Source organism: Oncorhynchus nerka, linkage group LG4 (genome assembly GCF_034236695.1).
Source record: "Oncorhynchus nerka isolate Pitt River linkage group LG4, Oner_Uvic_2.0, whole genome shotgun sequence".
Taxonomy (NCBI): domain Eukaryota; kingdom Metazoa; phylum Chordata; class Actinopteri; order Salmoniformes; family Salmonidae; genus Oncorhynchus; species Oncorhynchus nerka.
The window spans coordinates 27,098,737-27,119,963 of NC_088399.1; the positions used below are offsets into that span (position 1 = coordinate 27,098,737).

General features: G+C 42.5%; 1 protein-coding gene across 4 annotated transcripts; it reads left to right on the forward strand.

The window, feature by feature from the left end:
• Nucleotides 1-1,052: 1,052 nt before the first annotated feature.
• On the forward strand, nucleotides 1,053-20,497 carry LOC115121913 (corticotropin-releasing factor-binding protein-like). 4 transcript variants are annotated; one of them, XM_065017411.1, is made up of 8 exons: nucleotides 1,053-1,423; nucleotides 6,380-6,443; nucleotides 15,646-15,739; nucleotides 16,367-16,524; nucleotides 17,268-17,478; nucleotides 18,599-18,747; nucleotides 19,182-19,299; nucleotides 19,767-20,497. In XM_065017411.1, the coding sequence occupies exons 4-8, from the start codon at nucleotides 16,378-16,380 to the stop codon at nucleotides 19,919-19,921; spliced, it is 780 nt and encodes a 259-aa protein (XP_064873483.1). In that variant the 5' UTR covers nucleotides 1,053-1,423; nucleotides 6,380-6,443; nucleotides 15,646-15,739; nucleotides 16,367-16,377; the 3' UTR covers nucleotides 19,922-20,497. The 4 variants fall into 4 exon arrangements, with proteins under 4 accessions (XP_064873483.1, XP_029506921.1, XP_029506920.1 ...); XM_029651061.2 differs by lacking the exon at nucleotides 6,380-6,443; XM_029651060.2 differs by lacking the exons at nucleotides 1,053-1,423; nucleotides 6,380-6,443 and adding an exon at nucleotides 14,665-15,299 and having other exon boundaries at nucleotides 19,185-19,299.
• Nucleotides 20,498-21,227: the final 730 nt, after the last annotated feature.

Consider the following 21,227-nt stretch of genomic DNA (forward strand, 5'->3'; position numbering starts at 1 on the left):
GAGGGATCATTGATGAAGTCTGGAATGGTGCCTACTTAGGGTAAATGGAAGCTCCTCTTGTGTCAGGCTCAGCATTATACAGTTTAAGATACTTCACCATATCCATTTCAGTAAGGCCAGATTGTCAGAAATTCTACCCAAATATTGATGGTACATGTGACAGGGATAAAGGCCTCTTGGCGGACTTGACCCAGATGTTCTGGTCCACTATAGATTATTGGTCCACTATATTTAAACCAAACCAAACAACAATCGTTCTCTGACCAATACACAGCTGGATGCCATTGCCTTTGCCTCCCTGTTGTCCTGCAGAAGGATCTTATTTGATTGGAATTCTATCAATCCTCTCTTAGCCTCTCTTTGGCTCAAAGATCTGATGCTGTTCCTAAAATTAGAACAAATGTATTATACCGTTCGAGGGTCAACCAACTACTTCTACTCCACCTGGGACCCGATGATATCCTATTTTGAACAGCTCCAAACACTTCCTCCACTCTTTGCCCCATTTCCTTCCTTGAGATTACTGCTATAGCCCTATTGGATCACCTAATCTCTTGAAATTGTTAGGCTATTACATTTTTGCTTGTATTGAAGTAACATTGTTGAATACTTTTGATTTGTTTTCTGATATGTAACTCAATTACTTTGCCTTTCTTTTTAAATTAGTTTGGAGACATTCTAGGGGGGGGACAAAAAGGGGAAAATGTACAATGTCTTTATATTTCATCTTTAATTCATTGTGAAAATAAATATTATATGAAAAAATATATAAAAAGAATAATAATAATAATAGCTGTATAAGTAAAGATCAGTGGAGGCCCCTCAGTGAAGGTTTTTAGATTGAACTATACTAAATATATTCATGTCACCAAATCATTGTTTAAAACATACTGTTTCGCAATGAAGTTCTACAGTAGCCTCAACAGCACGGAGGACAGCTAGTTTCCGTCCTTCTCTGGGTACATTGACTTCAATACAAAACCTAGGAGGCTTGTGGTTCTCATCTCCTTCCGTAGTCTTACACAGTAATTATGACAACTTTTGGAGGACCAACCTATCAGACCTCTTACAGCAGGAACCAACATGTCCACCCAATCAAAGGATCAGAGTATGAATCTAGTACTGAAAGCATAAGCTACAGCTAGCTAGCATTGTAGTGCATAAAATGTGGTGAGTAGTTGACTCAAAGAGAGAGAAAGACAATAGTTGAACAGTTTTGAACACATTAATTTCTTCAAAAATTAAGGAGAAGCATGAAAGAGAAAGCTAGCTATATTTTGTTATATTTTATTTTTCACTTTCACTCACTAGTGAATGCAGCTAGCTAGTTTAGCCTACGCAAACACCCGACTCAAACGGAGAGGGATGCTAATGTTTGCTAGCTGGCTAAGGCTATCCAACACTGGAACTCATCCAAGTCAAGGTAAGCTTTTGGTTTCATTAATTTATTGCCACCCAGGCCCATCGATGTAACTACTAAACTGCTTGCTGCTGACTGTACTGCATGATTGTAGCAGGTTTACTAACACGTTAGTTCTAGTAGCTATGTTGACTATGACATTAATATGGTTACAAAAATGTAGGTTGTGTGTAGAGGTTAGCGTTTATGATATGAAAGTTTTGCTTGGAAAGTTTTTTTTCCGCCTGGTCACAGACAGCTGATATGCTGTGCACTGAAGTCCATAAGCAAAGGGTTAAGGTGAAAGGAGGAGAGCTCGTAGATGCGACAAGGAATTATACAACGATCAAAGGGATCATGCTGTTTGTATGTTGCTATGAAAGAGAACTGTGTTTGTATGTGATCAGAAGAGTACTCATTCCGTCGATTCTGTTGAAAAACATTTCTTAAACGGATGCACACGGAACAAAACGGGGATAAACATACCATAATTTGTCCAATAGAAACTCTCGTTTGCAACTCAAATCCAATTTTATTGGTCGCATACACATGGTTAGCAGATGTTAATGCGAGTGTGGCGAAATGCTTGTGCTTCTAGTTCCGACCGTGCAGTTATATCTAACAAGTAATCTAACAATTTCACAACAAATACCTTATACACACAAGTGTAAAGGAATGAATAAGAATATGTACATATAAATATATGGATGAGTGATGGCCGAACGCCATAGGCAAGATGCAGTACATGGTATAGAGTACAGTATATACATATAAGATGAGTAATGTAGGGTATGTAAACATTATATAAAGTTGCATTGTTTAAAGTGACTAGTGATACATTTATTACATCAATTTTTTTTTATTAAAGTGGCTAGAGATTTGAGTCAGTATGTTGGCAGCAGCCACTCAATGTTAGTGATGGCTGTTTAACAGTCTGATGGCTTGAGATAGAAGCTGTTTTTCAGTCTCTCGGTCCCTGCTTTGATGCACCTGTACTGACCTCGCCTTCTGGATGATAGCGGGATGAACAGGCAGTGGCTCAGGTGGTTGTTGTCCTTGATGATCTTTTTGGCCTTCCTGTGACATCGGGTGGTGTAGGTGTCTTGGAGGGCAGGTAGTTTGCCCCCGGTGATGCGTTGTGCAGACCTCACTACCCTCTGGAGAGCCTTACGGTTGTGGGCGGAGCAGTTGCCGTACCGGGCGGTGATACAGCCCGACAGGATGCTCTCGATTGTGCATCTGTAAAAGTTTGTGAGTGTTTTCAGTGACAAGCCAAATTTCTTCAGCCTCCTGAGGTTGAAGAGGCACTGTTGCGCCTTCTTCACCACGCTGTTTGTGTGGGTGGACCATTTCAGTTTGTCCGTGACGTGTACTCAGAGGAACTTAAAACTTTCCACCTTTTCCACTACTGTCCCGTCGATGTGGATAGGGGGGTGCTCCCTCTGCTGTTTCCTGAAGTCCACGATCATCTCCTTTGTTTTATTCATGTTGAGTGTGAGGTTGTTTTCCTGATAGTGGACTAATGATTACACCCTAGATCAGCTAGATGCAGGCAAGAGAGTGCAAGGTGGTATTGAATGTGTCAATATCTGTCACCTTGATTACTCAAATTTCTCTTGATCTGTGCACCATGTTGTAAACTTTCATTCATTGGCTAGGTTGTAGGAACCTCATGATTGGTATAATTTTTGTATAATTTAGTAGCCTAAACCTATCGATGTTACATTGAGCTCGATGAATGGAATATGAATGACAGTCATCCGATATGCTGTAATTGAAATAATGCACTGTAAAAGATATACAGTGCCTTCGGAAATTATTCAGACCCCTTGACTTTTTCCACATTTTGTTACGTTACAGTTTTATTCTAAAATGGATTAAATAAATAAAATCCTCAATCTACACACATTACCCCATAATGACAAAGCAAAAACAGGTTTTGACATTTTTACAAATCTATTAAAAACAGAAATATCTTTCATTTTTTTATTATATTATATATTTTTTAAATTACCCATTTCTCTCCCCAATTGGTAGTTACAGTCTTGTCCCATCACTGCAACTCCCGTACGGATTTGGGAGAGGTGAAGGTCGAGAGCCCTGCGTCCTCTGAAACACGACCAAGCCAAGCCGCACTGCTTCTTCTTCTTGATACAATCCCGCTTAACCCAGAAGCCAGCCACATCAATGTGTCGGAGGAAACACCGTACACCTGGCGACTGTGTCAGCGTGCATGTGCTTGGCCCGCCACAGGAGTAGCTAGAGCGCGATGGGACAAGGACATCCTGGCAGACCAAGCCCTCCCCTAACCCGGACGACGCTGGGCCAGTTGTACACTGCCTGGTCACAGCCAGCTGCAACAGAGCCTGGACTCAAACCAGTATATCTAGTGGCACAGCTAGCACTGCAATGCAGTGCCTTAGACCACTGCGCCACTCGGGAGGCCCAGAAATACCTTTTTTACATAAGTGTTCAAGACCCTTTGCTATAAGACTCAAAACTGAGCTCAGTCCACCTGTGGTAAATTCAATTGATTGGACATGATTTGGAAAGGCCCCCACGTGTCTATATAAGGTCTCACAGTTGACAATGCATGTCAGTACAAAAACCAAGCCATGAGGTCGAAGGAATTGTCTGTAGAGCCCAGAGACAGGATTGTGTCAAGGCACAGATCTGGGGAAGGGTACCAAAACATTTCTGCAGCACTGTAGGTCGTTGAGAACACAGTGGCGTCGATGATTCTTAAATGGAAGAAGTTTGGATCCACCAAGACTCTTCCTAGAGCTGGCCACCCGGCTAAACTGAGCAATTGGGGGAGAAGGGCCTTGGTCTGGGAGGTGACCAAGAACCCAATGGTCACTCTAACAGAGCTCTAGAGTTCCTTTGTGGAGATGGGAGAAACTTCCGAAAGGACAACCATCTCTGCAGCACTCCACCAATCAGGCCAGGCGGAAGCCACTCCTCATGAGAAACAAGTTTCTCTGGTCTGATGGAACCAAGATTGAACTCTTTGGCCTGAATGCCAAGTGTCACATATGGAAGAAACCTGGCACCATCCCTACGGTGAAGCATGTTGGTGGCAGAATTATGCTGTAGGGATGTTTTTCAGCGGCAGGGACTGGGAGACTAGTCAGGATCGAGGCAAAGATGAACGGACCAAAGTAACTGAGTTTAAATGTATTTGGTTAAGGTGCATGTAAACTTCCGACTTCAACTATGAATGTATGTACATGTATGTAAATGTAATATTTCAGTTTTTAAAATTTTTGATTAAATTAACAAACATTTCGACAACTGTTTTTGCTTTGTCATTATGGGTATTGTGTGTAGCACAAGAAAAAAAAAGATTTAATAAATTTTAGAATAAGGCTGTAACCTAACAACATGTGGAGTCTGAATACTTTCCGACGGCACTGTACGCTGTTGGATTCTGACTTTTAAACTTGAAAATATGAAATATCCTTATTCATGTCACCAAAGGAGAGAGGGGGATGTAGAATGTTTACATTTGACCAGGATATGTTATTTATTTATTTAACCTTTATTTAACTAGGCAAGTCAGTTAAGAACAAATTCTTATTTTCAATGACAGCCTAGGAACAGTGGGTTAACTGGTCTGTTCAGGGGTAGAATGACAGATTTGTACCTTGTCAGCTCAGGGGTTTGAACTTGCAACCTTTTGGTTATCAATCCATTGTCTAACCACTAGGCTACCCTGCCGCCCCATTGTAAGACATCAGAGATCAATTGGACGAGAAGTTGGGGAGGAGTGAGCAATTTGGAGCATAGGTCAGGTTAGATGAAGTGAGGAAGAACTAATCTTCTGGTTAGCACCAGAGGTGTATTGCCTGTTCAGATGTGTAAGGTGGAGCTCAGCATAGGAGAAAGGGTTAAATACCAGTATGCAGCTGTATGACCCAATGGGTGAATAAACCTGGTCCGTGACTTTTACTAGGTTTAATTTAGAACCTAACAATGTACTGTAGATGTATTGGATTTCCATCACTTTTATCCTCAGTTACCCACCTTGTTCTGAACCTCGTGTTCTTTTGTTCTCTGTGTCATGCTCTCAAACATAGGAGTTCACAAAACATCACTTATTGTTGGTGCTAATGTTCTGACGAAGGTGGAAAGGCAGAAACATCAGCACAGTAAATAAGTGATACTGTGTGTGGACAGTGTGTGGGAGGGAGTTTATTGTCGTTTGAACTATTTTCTTCAACACACCTGCAGAGCGACTACCATACGTGTATTTCACAATGTTGTAATAATGTGAGCCTCTCCTACAGTGTCCTACAGTAACCTAGAAGGAGTCATCCAGAGCCACAGGGACACGAGGGTGTTTGCAACAGATTGCTTATGATCAATTACTAGACCTGTCCATCAGAGCTGGAAGGCCTATACACACATGGATACATGCACACGGACACACGTTCAGCCCATCCCCCTGTGTAAGGAACATCTTTTAAGTAACGTCTTCCTGTTTTTGCACCCCATTTAGTTAATTAATAGATATCAAGCCCCGATTGTCACTCACTAACACAACTTAAATCTTAAATAACATATAGTTTTTGTTTGTGTTGTGTGTGTGAGCGGCCATGTCCAAAACTCATTTAACACATTTGTGTTGATGTTCATCAATCACATCTTAATAGAGAGCGCTATGATCATAGTTTAACTGCGCATGGTGTGAGTAGAGTGTGTGTGTGTCTGTTGTCCCCTGCAGTGTTCCAGAACTCTATGACGTCAGAGTATCATCTGGGTTAGGGGAGATTAGGGGCGAGGTGTGAAGTTTTATTGGGCCATCGTGTGCGTGTGTGTGTGTGTCAGTAGGGGTAAGTGAAAAGTTTAACTGTTCTTGTTTAAATGTGATGTGTCAGATTACAGTGTATCAGTAAGCAGCCATAGGAGTTGATAAAGGGAGAGGTGTGGATGTGTAACGTACCTGACAGTGGACCACATCTTTTATCTGCCCTGCAGGATAAGGCACGAACACTGGCTGGGCATCTTTCATCCACAACGTCCAACATCGACATGGGCGGATGTAAGCTTGAGTTATCTTGTTTTTATGGCCAATATTTTCTTGACATTTTCAGCTTTTTATATAGAAACAACAGAATACAACAAATACAAAGTAATAGGACCCAACAAATACCAATTAACTCACTACCTGTAAAAGAAAAGGAAAAAAAAAACACTCAAATAAAATCACTGGCTAATCAAATTACACTGGCAGAGGGAATAGGAGAAATACATCAACCAATATTCTAGAACACAGGAAGAGGGTTAGGTTTAACGTTATGGCTTAAATGTAACACTCCATTTTCACTGAGGTCTCATGAACCACTAGATATTTACCCCATTTCAAATACTATTTCTCCACATCATTGATAAATGAGGAAGAAAGTTTCTCATATGCTGGTACAGTACCTAGCAGGGAGAACCACACATTTTCCACACCCAGTTTGCATCAGAAGCAGGGAGATCATACTATACTGGCCATTTCGTAGACACTTTTATCCAAAGCAACTTAGTTATTTGTACATACAGATGTATGGGTAGCCCCAGCAGGTCTCGAACCCACAACCCTTTGTGTTGCAAGCACCATATTCTACTGACTGAGCCACACAGGAGCATCGTACAAAGGTCAGGACTCACCCAGATTATACTGTCTGGGAGAAAGTTGAATATCGTCACCAATAATAAATGTTATGTTTTCATGACCGGTTGCCCGGAAGTCTTGCACTTTTAAGCACAACCATGAAAGGTGAACCAGAGTGCCATCACTCTCCCTGCATCTCCAAGACTCTGGAATATCCCTGCGCTTAACTCTAAACAACCTTGAATGAGTCCAGTAGAACCTATTAATGAACTGCATCAATCTTGTTTTCAGTTCTCTGGACATTTCCTTTGAGTTCCTCAATATATTCCAAATATACCAAGTAGAGTGAGAGTGTCCAAGCCAGAGGGTTTGGAGGAGTTCTCTTTTCTAATGAATTGAACTCTGGGGGTTGTCTTTTCCAGAACCAATACAAGGTAGCTTGGTGATGTGTGTTTGAAATATGCAGAAATGTACATGTAGGGGAAAACAGCAGACTTTGTTTGTGTTGATAATTAAAATTGAGGTGATGAGTAATTATATATCTAACATGATAATGTTAATCACAACTTGTCACTGTAGAGAGATGACTAAAGGTTATATAATATTGAACTATAGTCATATGTCCTGATTGCTCCTAAACACACTTCCAGCATGAAATCTATGCTGTTTGTCTAGTAATACTGTGACAAAGGGAACACATTGGTTATACTTATCCTGCCCTGAGCTTCGTTCAATGTCACAATACTACAAATTGTCAAAATACCCATCTCTGCTAATTTATCAAGATCTATATGCCCTGATAAGATCTGCTATTGTTACGACGCAAACACGCACTCTGTGTGTGGGTCTCTCTCCATTGAAGACTGAGCAGCTCGCCTCCCCCTGCTCCCGCCTCCCACTGCTCTCGCCTCCCCCTGCTCCCGCCTCCCACTGCTCTCGCCTCCCCCTGCTCTCGCCTCCCCTTGCTCTCGCCTCCCCTTGCTCTCGCCTCCCCCTGCTCTCGCCTCCCCCCCTGCTCTCACCTCCCCCTGCTCTCGCCTCCCCCTGCTCTCACCTCCCCCTGCTCTCACCTCTTGTTGAAACCCTATCGTTTCGGTGAGGTGGACAAGGGAAAGAGACATATGAAATAAATGAACTGTGTTTTTGACCTCCATGCTTTCCTCCTACTCCTTCATCGTATGAGACAGGATACAATATCATGAGATAGATAGTATATTATAGGAGAGAGTAGAGAGTGAGGGGGGATAGTCTTCTGGATCATGGTGTGTGGACTCATAGTGGATGTGTTGTATTGTCTTGGTAGATTTTGCAGGACGTGATTGTTGCATTTCTCTTCCAATCGCCTTGGTTTGAAGATAACTATATAGTGTTGTTTAGAGCAGGGATGGGCAACTTTGATGGGGGTGGGGGCCACAAATAATCCTAACTCATCATGAGGGGCCACAGTTGCTCGAGGGTCTGTGTACCCACATCCATACATACAGTGCATTCGGGAGGTATTCAGACCCCTTGACTTTTTCCACATTTTGTTACATTATTTGAAAATGTATTAAATTGTTTTTTTCCCCCATCAATCTACACACAATACTCCATAATGACAAAGCAAAAACATTTTAAAATGTTTGCTAATTTATATATATATTTAAAAAATGATATCACATTTACATAACTATAAAGACCCTACAAAGTACTCAGTACTTTGTTGAAGCACCTTCAGTAGCGGTTACAGCCTCAAGTCTTGGGTATGACGCTACAAGCTTGGCACACCTGTATTTGGGGAGTTTCTCCCATTCTTCTCTGCAGATCCTCTCAAGCTATGTCAGATTGGATGGGGAGCATTGCTGCACAGCTATTTTTAGGTCTCTCCAGAGATTTTTGATTGGGTTCAGGTCCGGGCTCTGACTGGACATCAAGGACATCCAGAGACTTGTACTGAAGCCATTCCTGCTGCAGAGATGGTTGTCTTTTGGGAAAGTTCTCCTATCTCAACAGAGCTCTGTCAGAGTGACCATCGAGATCTTGGTCACCTCCCTGACCAAGGCCCTTCTCCCCCGATTGCTTAGTTTAGCCAGGCGGCCAGCTCTAGGAAGAGTCTTGGTGGTTCTAAACTTCTTCCATTTAAGAATGATGGAGGCCACTGTGTTCTTGGCGACCTTCAATGCTGCAGAAATTTTTTGGTACTCTTCCCATATCTGTGCCTCGACAGAATCCTGTCTCGGAGCTCTACGGACAATTCCTTCGACTTCATGGCTTGGTTTGTGTCAGGTCCAATCAATTGAATTGAATTTACCACAGGTGGACTCCAATCAAGTTGTAGGAACAGCTCAAGGATGATCAATGGAAACAGGATGCACCCCAGCTCAATTTGTAGTCTCATAGCAAAGGGTCTGAATACTTATGTAAATAAGGTATTTTCAGTTTAAAAAAAATTGTGGCACCCCTCATGACAGCAGAAATAGAAACAAATAATTTTAGAGTTAATTTCATGCAATTCAAAACATTTTGCCACTGGGTGTAGAAAAAATGTTTCCATTTTCCCATGGGAGGAGAGAAGATTAAGCTAATTTATAACTAATTGCATGCAATTCTACTCCTTTTGCCATGGGGCGAAGAGGAAAATTAGAGCTGTTTTACAGCTAATCTCCTGCAGTTCTACACAATCATTAGGTGGAGAGAAATGTTTGCGGTTTTAATATGATATCTGAGTGAGACTGACTAACAAAATCAAAGTTTAGATAGCTGGCCGCTAAACTAACTTATCAATAAATAAAACAATTACACAAACATATATATAAACACAACATGCAATAATTTCAAAGATTGAGTTCCAGTTCATATGAGGAAATCAGTCAATTGAAATAAGTTAATTAGGCCTTAATCTATGGATTTCACATAACTGGGAATACAGATATGCATCTGTTGGTCACAGATGCAGTTCCTTAAAAAAAAGGTAGGAGCGTGGATCAGAAAAATTGTCTGTATCTGGTGCCCACCATTTGTCATGCAGCGCGCACATTTCCTTTGCATAGAGTGGATCAGGCTGTTGATTGTGGCTTGTGGAATGTTGTCTCACTCCTCTGCAATAGATGTGCGAAGTTGCTGAATATTGGCGGGACCTGGAACACACTGTCGTACACGTTGATCCAGAGCATGCTCAATGGGTGACATGTCTGGTGAGTTTGCAGGCCATGGAAGGACATTTTCAGCTTCCAGGATTTGTGTACAGATTTGTGTACACATGATGCGATGGCGGTGGATGAATGGCACGACAATGGGCCTCAGGATCTCGTCACGGTATCTCTGTGCACCATGGGGCACTCTGTTCATAACATTGACAGCAGCAAACTGCACACACAACTCCATACACACTGTCTGCCATCTGCCCAGTACTGTTGAAACCGGGATTCATCCGTGAAGATCACAATTCTCCAGAGTGCCAGTGGCCATCGAAGGTGAGCATTTGCCCGATGAAGTCAGTTACGACGCCAAACTGCAGTCAGGTGAAGACCCTGGTGAGGACTACGAGCATGCAGCTTCCCTGGGACGGTTCCTGACAGTTTGTGCAGAAATTCTTTGGTTGTGCAAACCCACAGTTTCTTCAGCTGTCCGGGTGGCTGGTCTCAGTCGATCCTGAAGGTGAAGAAGCTGGATGTGGAGGTCCTGGGCTGGTGTGGTCTGCAGTTGTGAGGCTGGTTGGATGTACAGCCAAATACTCTAAAACGACATTGGATGAGGCTTATGGTATAGAAACAAACATAAACATTTCTGGCAACAGCTCTGGTGGACATTCCTGCAGTCAAGCATGCCCATTGCACATTCCCTCAAAACTTCAGACATCTGTGGCATTGTGTTGTGTAAAAAAACGGTACATTTTAGTGACCTTTTTTTGTTCCCAGCTCAAGGTGCACTTGTGTAAGAATCATGCTGTTTAATCAGCTTCTTGATATGCCACACCTGTCAAGTGGATGGACTATCTTTGCAAAGGAGAAATGCTCACTACAGGGATGTAAACAAATTTGTGCCCACATTTTGAGAGAAATAAGCTTTTTGTGCAAATGGGAAATTTCTGGGATCTTTTATTTCAGTTCATGAAACATGGGACCAACACTTTACATGTTGTGTTTATATTTTCGTTCAGTGTAGCTAACATGGGGTAATTGACTGACTATTGGTGAATGACATGACAAGAGAAGAACTGCTGATGCTCAAACAAATTTCTAAATTGCACCTTGTGTATTCTACTATTCTATACACATGAGTAAGTGGAGATCCTGACTGAGTTCCTAACTAAATATATACAATACCAGTCAAAAGTTTGGACACACACACTCATTCAAGGGTTTTTCTTTATTTTTACTATTTTTACATAGTAGAATTATAGTGAAGACATCAAAACTATGAAATAGCACACTTGGATTCATGTAGTAACCAAAAAAGTGTTAAACACAAAGTAGCCACCAAGAAGCCACCCTTTGCATTGATGACAGCTTTGCACACTCTTGGCATTCTCTCAACCAGCTTCACGAGGAATGCATTTCAATTAACAGGTGTGCCTTCTTAAAAGTTAATTTGTGGAATTTCTTTCCTTCTTAATGTGTTTGAGAAAATCAGTTGTGTTGTGACAAGGTAGGGGTGGTTAACAGAAGAAAGCCCTGATCCGAGGGCCTTCTGGGCCTCCATTTGCCCATCCCTGTTTTAGAGCCATAAAGTAAGGTCCTTGTCAATACCAGGGGTGATTTAGGATTAAACCAATAGTCTCAGGTTGTTCTAATGGAAACTATGTCTAGGAAAATGAGGAATATTCTGTATTTGTGGAGAGCTACTCAACCCGAGTTTGCCCACTGGACCAAAGTGCAGAGCTGCTATTGTCATTTCATTTCCTGGTGGTGACTGTATTACAGCTGCTCATCCAGATTACATTTGGTCTCTTACTTACTTAATATCAGAGGTCCATTCAGGACATCATCGGAAGTTATGTCTGACCTAAGTGGACAATGAAACGCCTACCCACTTCCATGTCTTTAGCCTGGCTCCTCTCAAGAAATGGGACAAATTACCAGCATAGATGAGTGATTTACTCCAAATGCTCCAAAAAGAGGAGGATAGCTGGATCTGAATGTAGCTCATTTGAGAAGGTCAAGAGTGTTCAAATCAGTTCAGTCAGCTTTCAAACACAATAGGCCTAGTACTCAATGGAAGAGGGTCAATTTTCCTTTTGACCCTTAATGCTTCATATTTTAATACAGTAAATATTCGAATGTCTACTGCATAGAATACAGGTTATACAAAATCCGATGTATTTTAAGGAGCTGTGTATGTACCCCATCGAACACATGACCTTGCAAGCAATTACAGTACCTAACCTCTCAGTAAACATGCTAGGTAGACAGAGAGGAAGCATCATCAGCAATTATGGCTAATAGATGCTAACAACATAATTGACCTTGAAATGGCCATTCAGAGTCTATGAAAAACAACTGTTTACTCTACTATCAGCTCCCCTCAGGGCCCTCTTGGCATTTGTCAATGAAAGTCCACCAAGGACCCTTATTTTTATGTTGTGTAGGACACAGCCAGAGTACCATGTTTTTATAAAGACAGAGAGAGGCGGTGGACTCAGTGTTTTTACATGGGGCCAGATTTAATCAACTCAATTTTTATTTCATTTCAACATTGGGATACAAACCCCTCTTGGGATTAATCATTTTGCTTCCAAGTAAGTCCACTTACGCTCAGCAAATACCAATTCAAAGCCAACCAAACTAAACTGAGCCTGACAAACCCAACAAGACATAACAATCTTTCCACTGTCAAAGCTCCATAAGGAATGCATTTACATTTGGACCGGGGCTCACCTGGGTTTACAGAGCATCCCAATCCAGTACTCTGCCTGGCACTCCCTCCATACGGCAGAGGGAGAGGAGATCACAGGGAATGGAGTGATTTATGGTAAGACAACAACGAGGACCCGCCAAGTGCGTCAGCACTCCAGAAAATCAGCTTTAATAACAATGGAGAGAAGGATTAAACAAGCCAAACACCAGTTAGAATGATTTACCACGGCAACGGTGTGTTGGATCCCAGTGAGGCTCCCCAAGCCTCTCTAAATCACTTGTTCAATTTGGGTCACATTCTGCTAGAGCTGGGGAGGAACTCAGGCAGGCACACAACATGTCTTCTGGACTGGGTGTCTATAGGCTGTTAGGGTGTTGAGGCCCCTGGTCCTCTGTAATGTGAGATGTGGTGTAACGCTCAGTGTGATAATCATGACCCTTCCATAAACTCATGGCACAATACATAGCCTCTGACCGTGTTATACAATACATCCCATGTGTAGCATATCCAGCTATAGCATGTAACCATGCCAACCCTACCAGGACTGCACACTTTCTCAGTATTGCTAAACAGCTCAGCTTCAACGGTTCAATGGAAACAGTCACCATGAGTCTCAGAAAAGTACAGTGATGTCACGGTGCAAGGATAAGCTAGCTGACGTTGGCTAGGACTCCAGCCATTGTTTAACCCCCTGGCAGTGTTTTGATTTAGAGAGAGAAAGGACAGAAGGACAGGAGGGACAGGTACAGGAAATACTAAATGTCACGCTGGGATGGAGCTGACCTTTCTAAATGCCTGGGGCGCCAAGTGGCTTGGAGGGATGGGCATGGGAGGGAGTGAGGAGACCGGCAGGGCAAAATGGAAATCTGTTGAGAAGATAACCAGTCAGTGACATGCATGGTGTGATCGGTGGAGGTCAAACTCGGACGGCCTGGCTAAACTGACACAGCTCACATTACTTGTAGAATGGCTAGACTGGCTAAACTGTGTTAGTTTAACTACAACTAATAATAATATACAATCACAAGCTGATCTGAGATGTTTCTACAACTTGATTGTAGTCCACCTGTGGTAAATTCAATTGATTGGACATCATTTGGTAAGGCACACGCACATCTATAAAAGGTCTCACAGTTGACAGTGCAAGTCAGAGCAAAAACCAAGCCACGAGGCCGAAGGAATTGTCCGTACTTTGCTCTGGCTGGGCCACTCAAGGACATTCAAGGACTTGTCCCGTAACCACTTCTGCGTTGTCTTTGCTGTGTGCTTAGGGTTGTTGTCCTGTTGGGAGGTGAACCTTCACCACAATCTGAGGTCCTGAGCACTCTGGAGCAGGTTTTCATCAAGGATATCTCTGTACTTTGCTCTGTATACCATCTTTCCCTCAATCCTGACTGGTCTCCCACTCCCTGCCGTTGAAAAACATCACCACAGCATGATGCTGCCACCACCATGCTTCACAGTAGGGATGGTGCCAGGTTGCCTCCAGACGTGACACTTGGCATTCAGGCCAAAGAGTTCAATCTTGGTTTCATCAGATCAGAGAATCTTGTTTCTCATAGTCTGAGAGTCTTTAGGTGCCTTTTGCCTTTTGGCAACTCCAAGTAGGCTGTCATGTTTTTCAACACAGGAGTGGCTTTGGGACAAGTGTCTGAATGTCCTTGAGTTGCCCAGCCAGAGCCCAAACTTTTACCCGATTTAACATTTCTGGAGAAACCTGAAAAAAGCTGTGCTGCGATGCTCCCCATCCAACCTGACGGAGCTTGATAGGATCTGCAGAGAACGGGAGAAACTCCGCAAATACAGGTGTGCCAAGCTTGTAGTGTCATACCAAAAAATACTTGAGGCTGTAATTGCTGCCAAAGGTGCTTCAACAAAGTACTGTATAAAGGTTCTGAATACGATGTGATATTTCAGTTTATTTTTTATTTTTTGCTTTGTCATTATGGGGTATTGTGTGTAGATTGATGAGGGGGAAAAACAATTCTATCAATTTTAGAATAAGGCTGCAATGTAATAAAATGTGGAAAAAGTCAAGGGGTCTGAATGCTTTCCGAATGCACTGTATGTGCTTATCACAGTCCTAAGCGCTCAGGCATCTGTCAAAGTTATCTCTCTCTCTCTCTCTCTCTCTCTCTGCTCATCTGACAGTCACAGAGTCACAGGCGCACTGTGATGCCTATTGATTCCTCCTTTGCTCTCGTCACAAACACGCTATCTGGGGCACTGTGTATCAATTGATCTTTACGGAGTGCGTTTTTATTGAGAAGCGTGCTGTGCGTCGACCTATAAAAAGGAGTGTGGCTTGGAGCACTGGACCAGACTTTCCCCAGTTCTGTTCTTGAGGTGCGAGGGACACTCCAGAGAGAGATACTGAGCAATATGGGGGGGATTTTCCGAGAGCAGCTGTTCTTTGTTATGTTATGTCTGTCAGTTCTCAAGGGAGACGCCAGGTACATGGAGGTAAGCCTCTGGAAGCACTTGGCACTTTTTACTGACCTGTTTCGTTCCCACGTGTTTAATCTACTAGACTTTGTAATAAAAGCTAAATTAATGCCATGTGTTCTGTGTAAGAAAAGCAACCTTTTGTACTCACTAAAGTAGGCCTAATGTTCACATTGCGCACTTCTATGCTACTCAAGACGTCTTTGAACATATTGGCTTGATTTATGCATTCTGTAGCTACTAACATTTACTTAATCCCTTGTGTTATCTTGCTTGATGGTATATTTCTGTCATTTGGCCATATTAGATCTTAACTTTATTTTCTAAATATTATCTAAATGTTTTTCTTTCTTTTTTTTTGCAGGAAAATGAGATCACTCCAGAAGGATTATTTTCACTTCTTAATTCAGAACTCAAAAGAGAAATACCAGAGGAATTAATTTACAGCCGACCTCTCCGTAAGTAACTGACTGAAGTAAATTCCTAAAAAAAGTTATTCACCATAGTCATATTTTACATTTACATTTGCCATTTCATTTACATGGTTGATTTGTGAAACAATATTTTTCTGTTGACATTATCACACCTTCTAAAATGGTGTTTTTATTAAGGTGTTTTTCATATTTTCATTCTCTGAATTTGTAATGATCAATTGTGTATGGAATTCTGAGAATAACTAATAATCTAAAATAATACGTGGGATTTTAATTTACGTAATTATAATCTGTCTATGGCTTTCATGACCAAATGTGCAGATTGATGAATACGACTTCATTATTTAGAAATGCATATTAATTGAATGAATTTTTGTCAGAAATACTTCATAATGTAAAATGTAAACCGCCACTGTGCACAGAATGTAATGTTAACCCTGTCTCCATTTCTCTCTCCCTTTCAATGTCATCTCTCTTTCTGTCTCTGTATATCCCACTCTCTTTTCCTCCTCTCTCTGTTACCCCCACACCCATTTCTCTCCTTCTCGCCCTCTTCTCTATCTCTTCCCTCTATCGCTCCTCTTTCCCTCTATCCTTCTCTAACCCCTTCCTTCCCTTCTTCCTACGTTCCTCCTTCTCTCCCTCCGTCAGGGTGTCTGGACATGGTGGCAGCAGAGGGTCAGTTCACCTTCACAGCAGACCGGCCTCATCTCAGCTGTGCTGCTTTCTTCATCGCTGAGCCCAACCAGGTCATCAATGTGGAGTATGACAGCGTTGACATCGACTGCAGAGGTGGAGACTTCATCAAGGTAACCACACACACACACACACACACACACACACACACACACACACACACACACACACCAGCTCTTTCACACCCACATACTGTACGTCCCAAATACTCCACTCCCGCTATCACCTTATCTGACATCAGCACCACCAGGTCCAGGGATAGAGGGGCATTTCTGGAACATTGACAGAATGAAACTTCTGGCAGATTCTGTTGTTGTAATTTGTGCCCAGGTCTGAGTAGTCCTCTTCCCCAGCCGAGAGCACCCAAAGCCACGCATTAATCCCTCGCCTCACACCCCCAGCCTGGGGACACTCTTTCTTAGTAGCAGATGATTACAGACTTGTAAATAGCCTAGCACTAAAATATATAGCCACTTAGCAGATTCCGTCACCAGGGGGAAAATAGAGTGTTTTCCTGTGTTGTTTTCTTACTTTACTCTGTAAATCCGTGCTAAGGTTACAGTTAAATCCCACCCTGGATTTAAACACAGACTGACATAACAGAGAGTCTCTTCCTGATTAAGACACTGGCTTAAACGGAAATCGCCTTTAAAAGTCAATCACAGTGCACAGGTCGTTCATCTGCATTTATTGAAATCCTGGCCGTTTTGCTTACAGAGATAACTGGGTTTGATTGAATGGTTTTGATTAAGTCCACATCTCTCTCCTCTCTCCTCTCTCCTCTCTCCTCTCTCCTCTCTCCCTCTCCTCTCTCCTCTCTCCCCTCTCCTCTCTCCCTCTCCCTCTCCTCTTCCAGGTGTTTGATGGCTGGGTGATGAAGGGAGAGAAGTTCCCTAGTTCCCAGGATCACGCCCTGCCGCTGATGGAACGCTACGTAGACTACTGCGACTCCGGGACTGTCAGGAGAACCGTACGGTCATCTCAGAACGTTGCAATGGTTTTCTTCCGCGTTCACACCGTCGGCAGCTCCTTCACGCTGACTGTCAGGAAACCCATCAACCTTTTCCGTGAGTAGAAACCTGCAGCAGCCTGATGGCCATTCTTACTGTTCATGGCCTTGAGGATTTTACTTATATACTTAGTGTCCGAATATAGTGTCCGACAATAGTGACTCGATGTATAGATAAACATGCTGAGTTAAATGTGTGTGCTGGAGTACTTTAACAGCTATCATTGATGATAGAACCTAATGCCTGTCTGGCAGAGTGCCTCGTCCATTAAGTGTGCTAACATTGGGCAGGATGCCAATGTACTGTTTTAATGCTTTATCACAAGCTATAATGCCAGGGTAGTGTGTTAATGCTTTATCACAAGCTATAATGCCAGGGTAGTGTGTTAATGCTTTATCACAAGCTATAATGCCTTTATGCTTTATCACAAGCTATAATGCCAGGGTAGTGTGTTAATGCTTTATCACAAGCTATAATGCCAGGGTAGTGTGTTAATGCTTTATCACAAGCTATAATGCCAGGGTAGTGTGTTAATGCTTTATCACAAGCTATAATGCCAGGGTAGTGTGTTAATGCTTTAGTAACACTTTAGGTTGTACAAAAGTCTTATAATGCGAGGGTAGTGATGCATGCCAATAATGTCTGTAATAATATTATCGTCGCTGGATCATGTTAGTGAGAGATTTCAGAGTAAGTTGTGGCTAAGCATGTGTATCTCAACTAAGTATTAAGATCAAGGGTGCACAGCAGGGATGTATTACTACATTTGAGTCATTTAGCAGATGCTCTCATCCAGAGCGACTTACAGGAGTAATAAAGGTTAAGTGCCTTGCTCAAGGACACATCGGCAGATATTTCACCTAGTCGGCCCAGGGATTCAAACCAGCGACCTTTTGGTTACTGGCTAAACACGCTGAATAGATAGGGTACCTGTTATGGTACAGAGAGTGAAGGAATTTCAAGCACCTAGCAGTGTGTGTTCTCTAGCTGGCATACGTACCAAGCACAAAGCTGCCTACTTCTAAGTCGTGTGGGTTTGTGTGTGTGTGTGTTTTGCATTTGTTTACTAAGCAATTTTACACAAGTACTGTAAATTGATAAATGCTGTGCTATATGAAGATCAACATGTATGAAAAGTCTACAGACACTCATACCCCCCCGCCCACGTCCCCCACAGCCTGTAACATCATCTCCCAGACACCAGAGGGCAGCTTCACCATGGTGATACCCCAGCAGCACAGGAACTGCAGCTTCTCCATCATCTACCCCGTGGAGATCAAGATCGCTGAGCTCAGCCTGGGACACCTCAACGACTTCCCCATCAAGGTGAGCCCTGAGCAGGGACATCACCACATAGAACAGAGCTACTCACATCTGAGTCAGGAGGTCTGCAGCACTGTTATTTGGTTGATTAATGCCACTCACTGATTGGCCAGAGATTCCACTCACCATGCATCACAGGTCTCAATCAAACAGTTCCTGATTAGAGGGTAAGAATAAAGGAATGAGCAGTGCTTCTGGCTTCAAGGTCCAGATTTGAGTAAAGGGGGCTTAGATGTTTAGGCAGTTGTAGGGGATGTGGTTTAGTGAACTACCCTGCCAAAGAACGAAAGATTTGTGTTAGCTCCCAGTGATGATGAGGGGATGCTTTGAGCCATCAGAGAAGAGTGTGTTGGGATATTGTAAAGACAGAAAAAAGAAGGATATGAAGGGAAGTAAAAATGCTTGTTAAACCATTAAGCTGGTATCTTTCTCTCTAGAAGTCCATGCCAGGCTGTGCTGGAGCAGGGGACTTTGTGGAGCTGCTGGGAGGGAACGGGATGGACCCGTCTAAGATGTTCCCAGTAGCTGACCTCTGCTACAACTTCAACGGCCCCGGTGAGCAGCACCCACATCCACACCATCACTAACACCATTATCCACACCATCAGCATCACCACCACCACCACCACCATCACCATGCTGCCTAGAGTAGATCTTTACTACCCACACCATCACCATGCTGACTAGAGTAGAGCTTTACTACCCACACAATCAACATCCTAATACTGTATATCTAAGCCTACATAGGCAGCCCAATTCTGATATTTTCCCCCCACTAATTGGTCTTTTGACCAATCACATCAGATCTTTTCACATCAGATCTTTTTCAGAGCTGATCTAATTGGTCAAAAGACCAATTACTGAAAAACTATCAGAATAGGGTTGCCTGTCTAAACGCAGCCTAAGAGTAAATCTTTATGATCCATTGTTGAATGGAAAGTCTTATTTTTGCTGACACACTCTCCAACCTGTTATTCATTTCTGCCTGTTTCTTTTCTCTTTCTCCTTTCCTCATCCTTCAGCCCAGATGAAGATAGGTTGTGACAACACTGTGGTGAGAATGGTGTCCAGCGGTAGGTTTGTCAACCGGGTGGCGTTCCAATACCGGCTGCTGGACCGGCAGGAGCTGCAGAGGATCAAGGTGAACAGTGTGGAGGATTTCTGCTTCACTGGCTGAGCTCTCCCTATCTATCTCTCCACCTCCTATATATACCACCTAGCTAATTGGGACCACCCATCACTGGCTGCCAAATCTACCATGAGACTGATTACAGAAAACAATCCTGAGGATCGCCATAACGTTCTGTTCTGTTCTCCTTTTTGAATTTAAAGAGATTGATTTATTTTTTACCTCATTCGTTTTTTTTTCTTCACTATATGTTAAATGAATTGTGGCTGGCGCTCAAGCTTAATAAAGTGTTATTTTGTGTTTGTGGGCAGTTCTGCTATTGGTTTGATTCCGTATTTCTGTTGTCTAAGTGGTGTGATTATATGAATGCCAGTGAAAACAGACCCGTGAGGGTGTTATAGCAGGGTGTTTTGGTTCACGTTCTTTACAAGGAAGGGTGTTGAAAAACGGAATGTTTCTTTCTATTTATTTTGTGAGACGATGTGTGTCGTTTTGGGACTGTGGCCGGAGGCGAGTGTTCAATAGAGTATGTTAAATACATGTTCATTGCTGTTATCTATATTTATTTGTATCAAACTATTTTTTTGTAATAAAACTGAGCTGCATGATTAAGCACTCACTGGAGCTGATAATTCATTTCATTTTCTAATCAGTCCAATTATACAGAACTAAACAGGGTTTGTTGTCAGGGAGAATGCTAGGAGGATGGTGTGTGGTGGTGGTGGTGGTGGGGGGGGGGGGGGGGAGATATCGGCATCAGTCACGTCTCAACCTAACGAGAAAAGCCACTCCAGTTCACCATTACACTGAAATATCCATACATTGATATTGACTTTAATAAGATTTGAGATCTTGAGACTTGAGTTCCCACAAATAGCACTGTAATATCAAAGAAAAATCCCTCCAGTTCATGCTTACATTTAGATTAGAATGTATTAATACTTTACATTATTCGTACATTGATTTGGAGTATTAAACCACATCGCACATCAAACAAACCAATAACACATTAACTTGATGAGCCATTTTTAGAAGCAGGCTACTTTGGATTTCAAGGGTCCAAGGTTAAAAGCTTTATGGTTAATTTAGGGTCGTGTGTGTGTGCATACACATTTATCAGTTAAACGGGGATGTCTGCATACACATTTATCAGTTAAACGGGGATGTCTGCATACACATTTATCAGTTAAACGGGGATGTCTGCATACACATTTATCAGTTAAACTGGGATGTCTGCATACACATTTATCAGTTAAACTGGGATGTCTGCAAACACATTTATCAGTTAAACTGGGATGTCTGCATACACATGTATCAGTTAAACTGGGATGTCTGCATACACATGTATCAGTTA